This window comes from Bombus pyrosoma, linkage group LG3, assembly GCF_014825855.1.
Source record: "Bombus pyrosoma isolate SC7728 linkage group LG3, ASM1482585v1, whole genome shotgun sequence".
NCBI classification, from domain to species: Eukaryota; Metazoa; Arthropoda; class Insecta; order Hymenoptera; family Apidae; genus Bombus; species Bombus pyrosoma.
In genome coordinates this window covers 3,485,146-3,498,615 of record NC_057772.1, presented here as the reverse complement: position 1 = coordinate 3,498,615, position 13,470 = coordinate 3,485,146, and the positions used below count along the sequence as shown (strand labels likewise).

Genomic DNA, 13,470 nt, shown 5'->3' with positions numbered 1-13,470 from the left:
AACCGTGTTTGCCATCCCCTTGTGGTCCAAATTCGGAGTGCCGTGTAGTTAACGGAGGTCCATCTTGTCAATGTCTATCAACATACATTGGAAGTCCACCAAACTGTCGTCCTGAATGTACAGTAAACTCTGACTGTTCACCTAGTCAAGCCTGTATGAGACAAAAATGCAGAGACCCTTGTCCAGGCTCCTGTGGTTCTAACGCTCAGTGCACGGTGCTCAATCATGTTCCTATATGTTCCTGCTTCAATGGATACACTGGAGATCCCTTCAGCAACTGCTACCCTGCTCCCGCGACACCAAGTAAGAAAGTGGAAAACGTAACATTCAGTAGAAATTGTAAAACGTTTGAAAGATATGTGAGACACGTTAATTTTTGTAATAGCGGAACCGTCAGTGGATGATCCTTGCGCATCATCACCTTGTGGTCCGAATGCACGTTGCGAAAGTGGAATCTGTACATGCCTGACAGACTATCAGGGTGATCCATATGTTGGATGCCGACCAGAGTGTGTACTGAATACCGATTGTGCCCAGAATCGCGCTTGTTTGAGAAACAAATGCGTCGATCCTTGCCCTGGTACTTGCGGTCGAAATGCAGAGTGTCTAGTATATAATCATGTGCCCATGTGCAGTTGTCCAAGTGGAATGGTTGGAAATGCGTTCGTACTGTGCACAGTCGCTCAAGGTACATCTTAGAAATTTCTTCCATTCCCCTAATTTCCTTTCCTTCATGGTATTATTATGGCAGTGGTCAGAATATTTACCAAATTATTATGATAACAGATACCGTACAGGGTAACCCATGCTCTCCTTCACCTTGTGGACCAAACAGCGTCTGTCGAGAGATCAATGGTCAGCCTGTTTGCTCCTGCGTAGCAGGATTCTTAGGAGCACCACCTACCTGTAGACCGGAGTGTACAGTCAGTTCCGATTGTCCTCTGACACAAGCTTGTAGCAACCAGAAATGTGTCAACCCATGCTCTGGTACATGCGGATTCAGAGCCACTTGCAACGTCGTTAATCACAACCCCATATGTGGTTGCCCCCCTGAGCTTACAGGCGACCCATTTGTCCAATGTGTCCCACGACGTAAGATTTCTTGCTTTAGTATTCCAATTACTAGTTACTAAACTAAAATTTTAACAAATATAATGGTAATTCGCTTTTAGCTTCCGAGCCCGCTGTACCGCAAAATCCATGCGAACCCTCTCCCTGTGGACCCAATGCAGAATGTAGAGTCGTCAATGATGCTCCGTCTTGCTCTTGTTTATCTGAATTCATAGGCACTCCGCCCAATTGCAGACCAGAATGTGGCAGTAATAGCGAATGTGCAACTCAGTTGGCCTGCATCAATCAGAAATGCAGAGATCCTTGTCCTGGATCATGTGGGGCGAATGCAGAATGTCGCGTTGTCAGTCATACCCCTATGTGTGCCTGTTTGAATGACTATACCGGTGACCCCTTCACTCAGTGTACACCTACGCCACGTAAGGCTACGAAATTCTTTTCTTGCCTTTAACAATCCGTTTCTGGTCTCTAAATTGCTTTTTCAAAACATTGTAGTTGTTCCCGTCAACCTCTCCCCATGTAGTCCATCCCCGTGTGGCTTCAATGCTATATGCAAAGAACAGAACGGTGTCGGATCATGTTCCTGTGCTGCTGATTACATCGGCAACCCTTATGAAGGATGCCGCCCCGAATGTGTCGTTGACACTGATTGTCCATCTACACTGAGCTGTATACGTTCCAAATGTCAAGACCCCTGCCCTGGTACCTGTGGCACAAACGCGGAGTGCAAAGTCATCAATCACCGCCCTGCGTGCACATGCGTTCCGGGTTACAGTGGAAATCCCTTCCAATACTGTTCCGTAATGCCTGCAATAGGTACAATATATTTAAATTTTCTTGAATCTAAAGAGCATGACCCACGATTTATGCCTTATCTAAAGCTGACCAAAGCAGAAATTTATTTGTCCTTTTCGTGATGTAAAATATGAATTATAATCTCTTGCAGAGGATGTGACGAATTATAAGGATCCCTGCAGTCCTTCACCTTGCGGACCCAACAGTCAATGTCGCGTAGTGAACGACCAAGGTGTATGCTCCTGTCTGCCAGAATTCACGGGAGCGCCTCCTATGTGCCGCCCTGAGTGTACTTTAAATTCAGAATGTCCTCAAGATCGTGCATGTGTTAACCAAAAATGTGTGAACCCTTGTCCCGCTTCGTGTGGCACTTTCGCAACTTGCGTTATCAGGAATCACAGTCCAATATGTGCTTGTAGACCATTATATACTGGGGATCCTTTCACGAGATGTTTCCCCATTACACGTAAGATATCTGGACGCGGTTTCAATTGTTCTAAGATTAAATAGATGCATCATTTTCTCATTGCCCTTTCAGAATCCTCACCACCTACAGCAGTTGAAACTTCACAACCTTGTTTCCCTTCTCCTTGTGGCCCAAATTCAGAATGTCGTGTGGTCAGTGGAGGCCCATCTTGTCAGTGTCGACCAAATTACGTTGGAAGTCCACCAAACTGTCGGCCAGAATGTACAGTGAATTCTGACTGTTCTCCTAGTCAAGCCTGCGTGAGAGAAAAGTGCACAGACCCCTGTCCAGGTTCTTGCGGTTCGAATGCTCAATGTATGGTACTCAGTCACGTTCCTATATGTTCCTGCTTTGAAGGATATACGGGTGATCCTTTTAATGGTTGCAACCTAACTCCCGTTAGTCCAAGTAAGGATTTTAAAGAAAATTCATATCTCATGTGTCTGAATGATTTGTAAATATTTGCAACTCGTTTGTTCTTCCTGCAGCAGGACCAACTGTTGTTGATCCATGTGCATTATCGCCTTGTGGCGCTAACGCACGTTGCAATGATGGAATCTGCACTTGTCTACCAGAGTATCAGGGTGATCCTTATGTTGGTTGTCGACCAGAATGCGTACTAAATGGGGATTGTCCTCAAAATAAGGCTTGTCTAAGAAACAAGTGTGTTAATCCTTGCCCTGGTACATGTGGTGTAAATGCACAGTGTCAAACATACAATCATGTGCCCATGTGCAGCTGCCCAAGTGGAATGGTGGGAAACGCCTTCGTTCAATGCAACGTTGTACAAGGTATAGCTTGACGAATTTTCCTGACATTCTTGACCGGAATTGTTGTGTTATAGGCGATTATTGCGTGATAAATAGAACTAATGTCCTTGGTTACGTAAAAGGCAAAATATAAATTTCAATATTATGTATTTAAGTAACTTAATCTAAAGATTTGAGAATTACTAAAAGTTCAAAGACACCAGTTGAAAAAAATTACTGACATTGTTTACAAAATTAATTTGAAGAACTTCTCAATGGTACACTCCACTGAAACTTTATCATCTTATGTCATAGAAACCGAAAAGGAAAACCCTTGCTCTCCTTCGCCTTGTGGACCTAACAGTGTCTGTCGAGAGATCAATGAACAAGCAGTCTGCTCGTGTGTAGCAGGATATCTAGGCTCTCCACCTACCTGTAGACCAGAATGTACAATCAGTTCCGATTGTCCTCTAACAGAAGCGTGTAACAATCAAAAATGTGTAAACCCCTGTCTTGGTACATGTGGATTTAGAGCGACATGCAATGTTGTCAATCACAATCCTGTATGTAGCTGTCCAGCTGATCTCACTGGCGATCCATTTGTGCAGTGTGTTCGACGTAAGATTTGCTTCATACAAATTTTACTGTTTATACAACTATTTGCGTAACGTGAAAAAAATTGATGCTTGTTGTTTTAGCACCTGTGCCCGTAGTGCCAGAAAATCCATGCGAACCCTCTCCATGTGGTCCAAATTCAGAATGTAAAGTCGTGAATGATGCTCCTTCCTGTTCCTGTTCGCTAGAATTTATAGGCACTCCTCCCAATTGTAGACCCGAATGTGCCAGCAACAGCGAATGTCCAAGTCAGTTGGCTTGTATCAATCAGAAATGCAGAGATCCTTGTCCTGGATCCTGCGGGACGAACGCGGAGTGTCGTGTTGTCAGTCACACTCCGATGTGTGTCTGCCCTGAAGATTATACTGGCGATCCTTTCACTCAATGTGCACCTAAACCACGTAAGGGCCAAGAATTTTCTTTTCCTAGTATTTTTTTTCTCTAAATTACAGTTATTAAAAATTTTTATCCCTCGAAAATATTAAATGATATGTTGAAACGTTTTAGCTGTCCCCATCAATATTTCTCCATGCACCCCATCACCGTGTGGTTTCAACGCGATATGCAAAGAACAAAACGGCATAGGTTCATGCTCCTGTTTAACCGATTATATGGGCAATCCCTACGAAGGATGTCGTCCAGAATGTGTGGTTGACACGGATTGTCCATCCACATTGAGTTGTATACGCTCTAAATGCCAAGATCCCTGCCCTGGTACTTGTGGCACGAACACAGAATGCAGAGTCATTAATCATCGTCCTGCGTGCACGTGCATTCAAGGTTACACTGGAAATCCATTCCAATACTGCGCCCCCATTCCGCAAATAGGTATGAATAAATATTCAACCGTTTCGTTCTTTGATGATTTATCATCACGAGAAATATTATGTACTCTGAGCAAGCTTTGAGGAAGGAAAAGATCATGGTTCTTTTTATTCCTGAGGATAAGTAGGAATATTTTTTCACGATGTAAAACAAACATTAAAATCTTGCAGAAGATGAAACGCAAAATAAGGATCCGTGCAACCCTTCACCTTGCGGACCAAACAGTCAATGTCGCATCGTAAATAGGCAAGGTGTCTGCTCTTGTCTGGCTGAATTCACTGGCACACCTCCCATGTGTCGTCCCGAGTGTACTTTAAATTCAGAATGTCCACAAGATCGTGCGTGCGTTAACCAAAAGTGTGTTAATCCATGTCCTGCCTCTTGCGGAACATTCGCCACTTGTGTAGTCAGGAACCATAGTCCAATCTGTGCGTGCAGAGAATCATATACCGGAGATCCTTTTACCACATGTTTCCCCACGCCACGTAAGGACATTTCGAAAATTGACGAATTATTTTATATTGTTTTATAATTAAATATCCCGTTCATTCCTTAATTACCTTTTTAGAAGCTACACCTCCTACAGCAGTCCAAGTTTCACAACCCTGTTTGCCTTCTCCGTGTGGTCCAAATTCAGAATGCCGTATAGTTAACGGAGGTCCATCTTGTCAATGTCTACCAACTTATATTGGAAGTCCACCAAACTGTCGTCCTGAATGTACAGTAAACTCTGACTGTTCCCCTAGTCAAGCTTGTATGAGAGAAAGGTGCAGAGATCCTTGCCCAGGTTCTTGTGGTTCCAATGCTCAATGTATGGTCTTGAACCATATCCCAATATGCTCCTGTTTCGAAGGATACACGGGAGATCCTTTCAGCAATTGCTATCCAGCTCCTATTAGACCAAGTAAGAAAGCTGAAAATACATTATTAAATGAAGTTTCTTAAATGTTTGAAGAAAATGAGAAACATATTTGTTCCCTTCATAGTTGAACCAAACGTTGTCGATTCCTGTGCATCGTCGCCTTGTGGTCCTAATGCACGCTGCGACAATGGAGTCTGTACATGTTTACCAGAGTACCAGGGTGACCCTTATGTTGGATGCCGACCAGAATGCGTATTAAATACGGATTGCCCTTTAAATCGAGCTTGTATAAGAAATAAGTGTGTCGACCCTTGTCCTGGAACATGTGGCTTAAATGCAGAGTGTCGCGTATATAATCACGTACCCATGTGCAGTTGCCCCAGTGGAATGGTTGGAAATGCGTTTGTTCAGTGCAATATCCTACAAGGTACAACGCGACGAACTCTTTATTCAACGCTTGATTTATGTCTGCGGGTAGTAGGTGGCCGTAATATCTTCGGTTAGGTTAATGTTTGAATACTTAATTTTTATTTATTTTTATTATTATTTTTATTTCGTACTTTACATGATATTAGCGATAACTGTTAACATAGCTTATGTCACGTCTGTGCTATTTCAAAGGTAACTTTGAGAAGAGTTGAGAACACGTGTGCGTCTTTTTGGATTCAGAAAAGTCACATTATTCTCTACCAGCGTGCACAGCCGTGGCATAAACCAGGGGTTTTCGAAACGTCTCTTAATGGCCGCTAACAAAACGACGATTGAAATATTAAGAACACTATCTTAAATTAGCATCTCTAAATGTATACAATATTTCCATGATAACAGATACCGTAAAAGGAAACCCATGTTCGCCCTCGCCGTGTGGACCAAACAGTGTTTGTCGAGAGATTAATGGTCAGCCTGTCTGCTCCTGTGTAACAGGCTATTTAGGAGCACCACCTTCTTGTAGACCAGAATGTACAGTCAGCTCCGATTGTCCCTTGACAGAAGCTTGTAATAATCAGAAGTGTGTAAATCCTTGCCCCGGTTCGTGCGGATTCAGAGCTACTTGCAACGTTGTAAATCACAATCCTATATGCAGCTGTCCATCTGAACTCTCTGGCGATCCATTTGTTCAGTGTGTTCCACGACGTAAGATTTGTTCCCTCAATATTTCCACTGTCACTAACGATATTTATGAGACGAGTAATCGTAATCCACATGTGTAATTTTAGCACCCGAGCCCGCAGTACCGCAAAACCCATGCGAACCCTCTCCATGTGGACCCAATGCAGAATGCAGAGTCGTCAATGATGCTCCCTCTTGCTCGTGTTTCTCGGAATTTATAGGCAGCCCACCCAATTGCAGACCTGAATGCGCCAGCAATAGCGAATGTCCAAGTCAGTTGGCCTGCGTGAATCAGAAGTGCAGAGACCCTTGCCCTGGATCCTGTGGGACGAACGCTGAATGTCGTGTTGTCAGTCATACTCCTCTGTGTGTCTGCCCTAGCGACTATACTGGAGATCCTTTCACTCAATGTTCACCCAATCCACGTAAGAATTAAAAATTTCCTTCTTTTGTTTTTCAACTTCTAAATTATAATTGCCAAAGATTCCCTGGAGATACTACGATTTCTAATTTCCGATCGTTATTGAAATTTATTCGTGGTCGAAGCAATAATCTTGTGCAGACAGGACCTTCAACATTGATTGTATTTATTGGTTACTTCTTACCATTAAAAAAAATTTTTAGCTGTCCCTGTCCATCAGTCTCCGTGCACTCCATCACCGTGCGGTTTCAACGCGATATGCAAAGAACAGAACGGTGTAGGATCCTGTAGCTGTTTGGCCGATTACGTCGGTAACCCTTACGAAGGATGTCGCCCCGAATGTGTCGTTGACACTGACTGTCCATCCACGCAGAGCTGTATACGCTCTAGGTGTCAAGATCCTTGCCCTGGCACATGCGGTACAAATGCAGAATGCAAAGTCATCAATCATCGTCCTGCATGCACGTGTATTCAAGGTTATAGTGGAAATCCTTTCCAACATTGCGCATTGATACGTGAAATAGGTACGAATGAACTTTCATCCCTTCTTGCATTTTACATAAATTTTTATCAACGACAATTCTCATGGTTCTAAATTAAAATCTTGTAGAAGATGAAACGAAATACAAAGACCCGTGCAACCCTTCATCTTGTGGACCTAACAGTCAATGTCGCGTAGTAAATGGCCAAGCTGTTTGCTCTTGTCTGCCAGAATACACAGGCACGCCTCCAATGTGTCGCCCCGAGTGTGTTCTAAACTCAGAGTGTCCTCAAGATCGCGCCTGCGTTAACCAAAAGTGCATGGACCCGTGTCCCAATTCTTGTGGCACGTTTGCCACCTGTGTGGTCAAAAGTCACAGTCCGATCTGTGCTTGCAGAGAATCATACACCGGAGATCCTTTCATCAGATGTTTCCCTGCTCCACGTAAAATATCTTGAAACTAATTTAAATTATCTTGCAGTTACATATATAGATTCCTTATTTCATAATTACCCTTTCAGAAGCACTACCACCGACAGCAGTCGAAGCTACACAGCCCTGTTTGCCTTCCCCGTGTGGTCCAAATTCAGAGTGTCGTGTAGTCAATGGCGGTCCATCCTGTCAATGTCTACCCACTTACATTGGAAGCCCTCCAAACTGTCGTCCAGAGTGTACAGTAAACTCTGACTGTTCACCTAGTAAAGCCTGTATGGGAGAAAAATGCAGAGACCCATGCCCAGGTTCTTGCGGTTTCAATGCTCAATGTACAGTATTCAATCACGTTCCTATGTGTTCCTGTATCGCTGGATATACCGGTGATCCTTTCAGTCAATGCAATCAACTAATCACTCCTCGTAAGTAGTTTTCATTCAGAAAGACTTTTTATCGTGTATTACCGTTTCGATTAAAATGACTGATACAAAATTCTTGGTAGCAGCTGAACCAACACAAACGGATTTATGTAATCCATCACCCTGTGGACCTAACGCTATTTGCAACGACGGAATCTGTTCTTGCATGCCCGATTACTATGGGGATTCCACCATCGGTTGTCGACCAGAATGTGTACTTAACAACGACTGCCCCCGAAACAAAGCTTGCGTGAGAAATAAATGCGAGAATCCCTGCGTTGGTGCATGTGCCCCTGATGCAATTTGCGACGTGGTTAATCATGTTCCAATGTGCAGTTGTTCTCCTGGTTTCGAAGGAAATGCCTTTGCATTCTGTCGTCCAGCTATAGGTACTTTGTCATGTTGAAAAGAATTTTCTGTTTCTTTAATTTATAAGTCAAGACCATTTATTTACTTAAACAAATTATTTAGTTAAAGAAGGCATTTAAATTCAGACGTTTTTACAAGTAATCGTATTTCGGCAGCCGAACTTCCATCTAATCCGTGCAATCCATCGCCTTGCGGATCTAACAGTCAATGTCGAGTGAAGAATGGCCAGGCAGTGTGCAGTTGCGTACCAGGCTATTTAGGAAACCCGCCAATCTGTCGCCCAGAATGTGTAGTTAGCTCTGATTGCCCACCAAACGAGAGTTGTAGTAATCAGAAGTGCATAAATCCTTGTGTGGGCTCGTGTGGCTTGGGAGCTCGTTGCACTGTCGCGAATCGTAATCCTATTTGCCACTGTCCTGAAGGATTCACGGGAGATCCTTTCATTAGGTGTCTTCCACTTCGTAAGTTCCCTTTTTTAACTGAGAGATTCGGTGCACAAATGATACAAGTAAGAATATGTATTTTTAAATCCAAAAACTTACAATTAAGCTCTAGAAATATTAGAACATATTACTGTATCAAATTAAATAAAACGCTAGTAGATAAAATATTATAATAAATATCGAAACAGGTTACTAATATTGTACTTCTAATTGTGCTGATTCGTAACGAAACTTTCTAGATAAATGTGACATCCTTTTATCTTTTTAAAACAAAATACATTTGTACCAATGTTCCACCGAGTCTGCCAAATATCACGAATATCTGAGCACTCCTGAAGAGCTTCATTTTTAATATCTGAATAACATTTTTAGCGCCAGTTCAACCAGAACCGATAAACGTTTGTCAGCCATCACCATGCGGACCCAATGCTCAGTGTCAAATATCAGGAAATTCACCTTCATGCAGTTGTTTACCAGAATTTATCGGTTCACCGCCATATTGCAAACCAGAATGCATTAGTAACAGCGAATGCCCTACAAATTTGGCGTGCATAAATCAAAAGTGTCGCGATCCTTGTCCCGGTTCCTGTGGCGCCAATGCAGAATGCAGAATAATTAGCCACACGCCTATGTGCGTTTGCTCTTCGGGCTTCGTTGGTGATCCATTTGTACAGTGTACTCCAAAACCAGGTAATAAGACTCTCACATTAAAATAACAAACGAATAAAATATTCCCAGAAAGTATTCTATCGTCGAAACGAATAAGTATTTCTCACAAGAGAAATAATTTACAATTTGTAGTTGTTCAAGACCAAGAAATAGAGAAACTCACCCCATGCGTACCATCTCCTTGTGGATCTAATGCAGTGTGTAACGAACAAAACGGCGCAGCATCCTGTAAATGCATCACTGATTATATTGGCAATCCTTATGAAGGATGTCGGCCAGAGTGTATCGTTAATTCCGATTGCTCGGCTGATCAAGCTTGTGTTAGATCCAAATGTCAGAACCCTTGCCCAGGATTCTGTGGATACAATGCAATGTGTCAAGTTGTTAATCATGTTCCATTATGTACCTGTCAATCTGGATATACCGGAGATCCGTTCGTTCAATGTAACTTTATTCAAGCTCCACGTAAGTGTTTATGTTAGGCGGAACCTCTATTATCCGAAACTTTCCTATTCAGATATTTTCGAGCAGTGCAACTTATGAAAATAATGTCAAAGACATAGGTTTTCACGGTTTTGTAATATGGACGTTCTTATAGCGGAACCAGCTGACCCTTGTAATCCATCACCCTGCGGTCTGAACAGTCTGTGTCGTGTATTCAATGGACAGGCTATCTGTTCGTGTTCACCCACGTTTTTGGGATCTCCACCGATGTGTAGGCCAGAGTGTACGGTCAGCTCAGAGTGTACAACAAACCGTGCTTGCAAGAACCTCAAATGCGTCGACCCTTGCCCTGGAATTTGTGGTATCAATGCTAGATGCGAGGCCATTAATCACAGTCCAATCTGTAGCTGTAACGTAGGATACACCGGCGATCCCTTCGTTAGATGTTTCAAAGTTCCAAGTAAGTAATTCGGGCTGAATTTCGTGCGAAACAATTCCAATCCATTCGCTTTAACCCACTGAAATTTAAAACCAGTTATCGATCATTTACTAAAGTACAACGTTGCACGAAAGAGATAAGGATACGTTCTCAATGGTAATATTTTCCTTCAGCGGTAACCGAACCAGTGAACCCTTGCGTGCCATCGCCCTGTGGCCCGTTCTCCGTGTGTCGCGTCGTTGGAAACGCGGACCTACCAAGCTGTACCTGTATGGACGATTACATAGGAACTCCTCCAAACTGTCGACCGCAGTGTACCATCGATTCAGAATGTGCCAGTAACCGAGCTTGCCTCAGACAAAAGTGTACAGATCCTTGTCCAGGTTCCTGTGGTACTGGAGCAGAATGTTTAGTAGTGAATCACATGGCTGTGTGCACTTGTCCCCAAGGATACACAGGCGATTCATTTGTCAATTGTTTCCTAGAATCTCCTCGTAAGCATTGTTATAGATATTTAGAACATTATAAAAACAATAATACGAACGCATCCCTTCGAAACAGTATTTTTAATATTTTTTCTGATGCATACAGAACGATATTTAATGACACTTTTCATCGCAATTTTATCCCTCAACACAACACCTAATAGTTTTAGCCTTTAGAACAGAATTTAATGATATTTTTCCTACTAGCTTCACTAACAACACCCCAAGATGCCTGCAACCCCTCACCGTGTGGATCGAACGCACTGTGTCGCGATGGTACATGCACTTGTCTACCAGAATACCACGGTGATCCATATTACGGATGTCGTCCGGAGTGTGTGCAGAATCCAGACTGTCCTCTAGACAGAGCTTGCAATCGTAACAAGTGTTTTGATCCTTGTACCGGTGTCTGCGGACAGAATGCCGAATGCGTGGTAATAAATCATACTCCCATGTGCAGTTGCCCCGATGGCATGTCAGGAAACGCGTTCACAGCATGTTTCCCAGTGAAAGGTAAATTATTATATCATGACAACGATCAATAATATTGAATCTGTATGTGATTTGTGATAAGATTAGTCGAGAGAAACGCTGAAACGTGTCGAACATCCTCGAAATCGTTGAACCGAGGCCTTTGTCAACTTAGACATTCGCTGACGTACAGTGTTCTGAAATAGCTATCTAGCTAAGGAAAATTATATTTTGCCTTAAAAATCCAACCCTTTGTTTTGCAGACCCAGAGATAGTACAACCTTGCAACCCGTCACCCTGTGGTCCTAATAGTAGGTGTCAGGACATCAGTGGACAGGCAGTGTGTTCGTGTGCCCCTGGTTACATAGGAAACCCACCAGCTTGTCGACCTGAATGTATAGTTAACAGTGACTGTCCATTGAACGAAGCTTGCGTGAATCTCAAGTGTAGAGACCCGTGTCCTGGATCCTGCGGAGTGTCAGCTAGGTGTCAGGTCGTCAATCATAATCCTATTTGCAGCTGTCCTTCGATATTCACTGGTGATCCCTTCGTACGTTGTTTACCTAAACGTAGGTGTCTTTTATAATTATTTAATTCAGAGATGCCGTCTCTTTACGGAGGTAATGGAATTTAATTTGTGGGTTTTCTGAAAAGCTGAAGAACCAGTGCAGCCGACCAGCCCGTGTCAGCCATCACCGTGCGGTCCAAACGCAGTTTGTCAAGTGGTTAATAATTCTCCGTCGTGTTCTTGTAAACCAGAATTTATTGGTGCTCCGCCAAACTGCAAGCCAGAGTGTATCAGTAATAGTGAATGCGGTAGTCACTTGGCGTGTATCGAGCGTAAATGCAGAGATCCTTGCGCCGGTTCTTGTGGTTCGAACGCGGAATGTCACGTTGTGAATCATGTTCCATCGTGCATTTGCTCGAAGGACTTCACGGGAGATCCGTTCGTTCAGTGCATTGCCAGACAACGTAAGTGTCCTGATCGATGTTTCATAAAATAGGACATTTATTGACACCTTATTGACGTGACTTTGTTATGATTGGTAACTTTGACAAACTAGTGTAGTAGCGTAGAATTTCTCTTGAAGAAAAGAACATTCTTTTTATCAGAAATAATGAAATTTAAATGCTTAAAAAAATCAGATTCGAGTTTCCAAAAAAACGTACATTATCTTGTAGAACATTTTACTGAATATTTCTTGAAAACCTGAAGAAAACAGAAATTTTAATAATATACCCCATCGTTAAAGTGTCAATAATAAGAAATAATCAAGTTATTCATCGACTTAATAATCAAATTAAATTCGCCCTTGACTTCTTTTAGCGGAGACAACGGTCGCACCTAGACCCTGTCAACCCTCTCCGTGCGGAGCAAACGCCATTTGTCGCGAACAGAATGATCTTAGTTCCTGTACCTGTTTGCCCGAGTACATCGGCAATCCTTACGAAGGATGTCGACCAGAATGCACTCGATCATCAGACTGTCCGTCTCATTTAGCTTGTATCAGATCCAAATGTCAAAATCCTTGCCCTGGTTCTTGTGGCTCCAATACCAATTGTCAAGTAGTAAACAATCTACCTGTGTGCACCTGTATCCCGCAATACACTGGCGATCCATACGTGAATTGCGTATACAAAGCTCCCACAAGTGAGTAATTAACACGAATAATTGAAGAGTACAGAGGAAAAGACACGATATGTTATATTTTTCACTTTTTACAAGGGAGGATATTTTCTAATTTAATACATTGTCAGTTAATCCTATGTTGCAAAAATTGTTCTCTTAATCGATTTTCAAGGCGAACATGTATTTTTCCACTGTTGGCATAATTTTAAAAATATTTCTTGCCAGAGTATCAAAATTCTTGATAGATGTACTTTCAACTTTTCGTAAGATTTCC

At 42.6% G+C, this 13,470-nt stretch overlaps 1 protein-coding gene across 3 annotated transcripts in view; it reads left to right on the top strand.

Annotated features, from left to right (window-relative positions):
• Nucleotides 1-13,470, top strand: part of LOC122565691 — a 114,573-nt gene that overhangs the window by 84,504 nt on the left and 16,599 nt on the right. The window contains exons 73-90 of one of the 3 annotated variants that reach the window (XM_043721918.1): nt 4,807-5,006; nt 5,090-5,425; nt 5,508-5,810; nt 6,212-6,517; nt 6,601-6,918; nt 7,118-7,438; nt 7,525-7,839; nt 7,917-8,249; nt 8,330-8,635; nt 8,771-9,076; nt 9,431-9,748; nt 9,860-10,192; nt 10,326-10,631; nt 10,784-11,104; nt 11,303-11,608; nt 11,830-12,135; nt 12,221-12,538; nt 12,894-13,217. In XM_043721918.1, the coding sequence (XP_043577853.1) occupies nt 4,807-5,006; nt 5,090-5,425; nt 5,508-5,810; nt 6,212-6,517; nt 6,601-6,918; nt 7,118-7,438; nt 7,525-7,839; nt 7,917-8,249; nt 8,330-8,635; nt 8,771-9,076; nt 9,431-9,748; nt 9,860-10,192; nt 10,326-10,631; nt 10,784-11,104; nt 11,303-11,608; nt 11,830-12,135; nt 12,221-12,538; nt 12,894-13,217 (5,576 nt within the window). Of the gene's footprint in view, nt 1-4,792; nt 5,007-5,089; nt 5,426-5,507; nt 5,811-6,211; nt 6,518-6,600; nt 6,919-7,117; nt 7,439-7,524; nt 7,840-7,916; nt 8,250-8,329; nt 8,636-8,770; nt 9,077-9,430; nt 9,749-9,859; nt 10,193-10,325; nt 10,632-10,783; nt 11,105-11,302; nt 11,609-11,829; nt 12,136-12,220; nt 12,539-12,893; nt 13,218-13,470 lie in introns of all 3 variants that reach the window. The other 2 variants (XM_043721917.1, XM_043721919.1) reach the window with 2 other exon arrangements.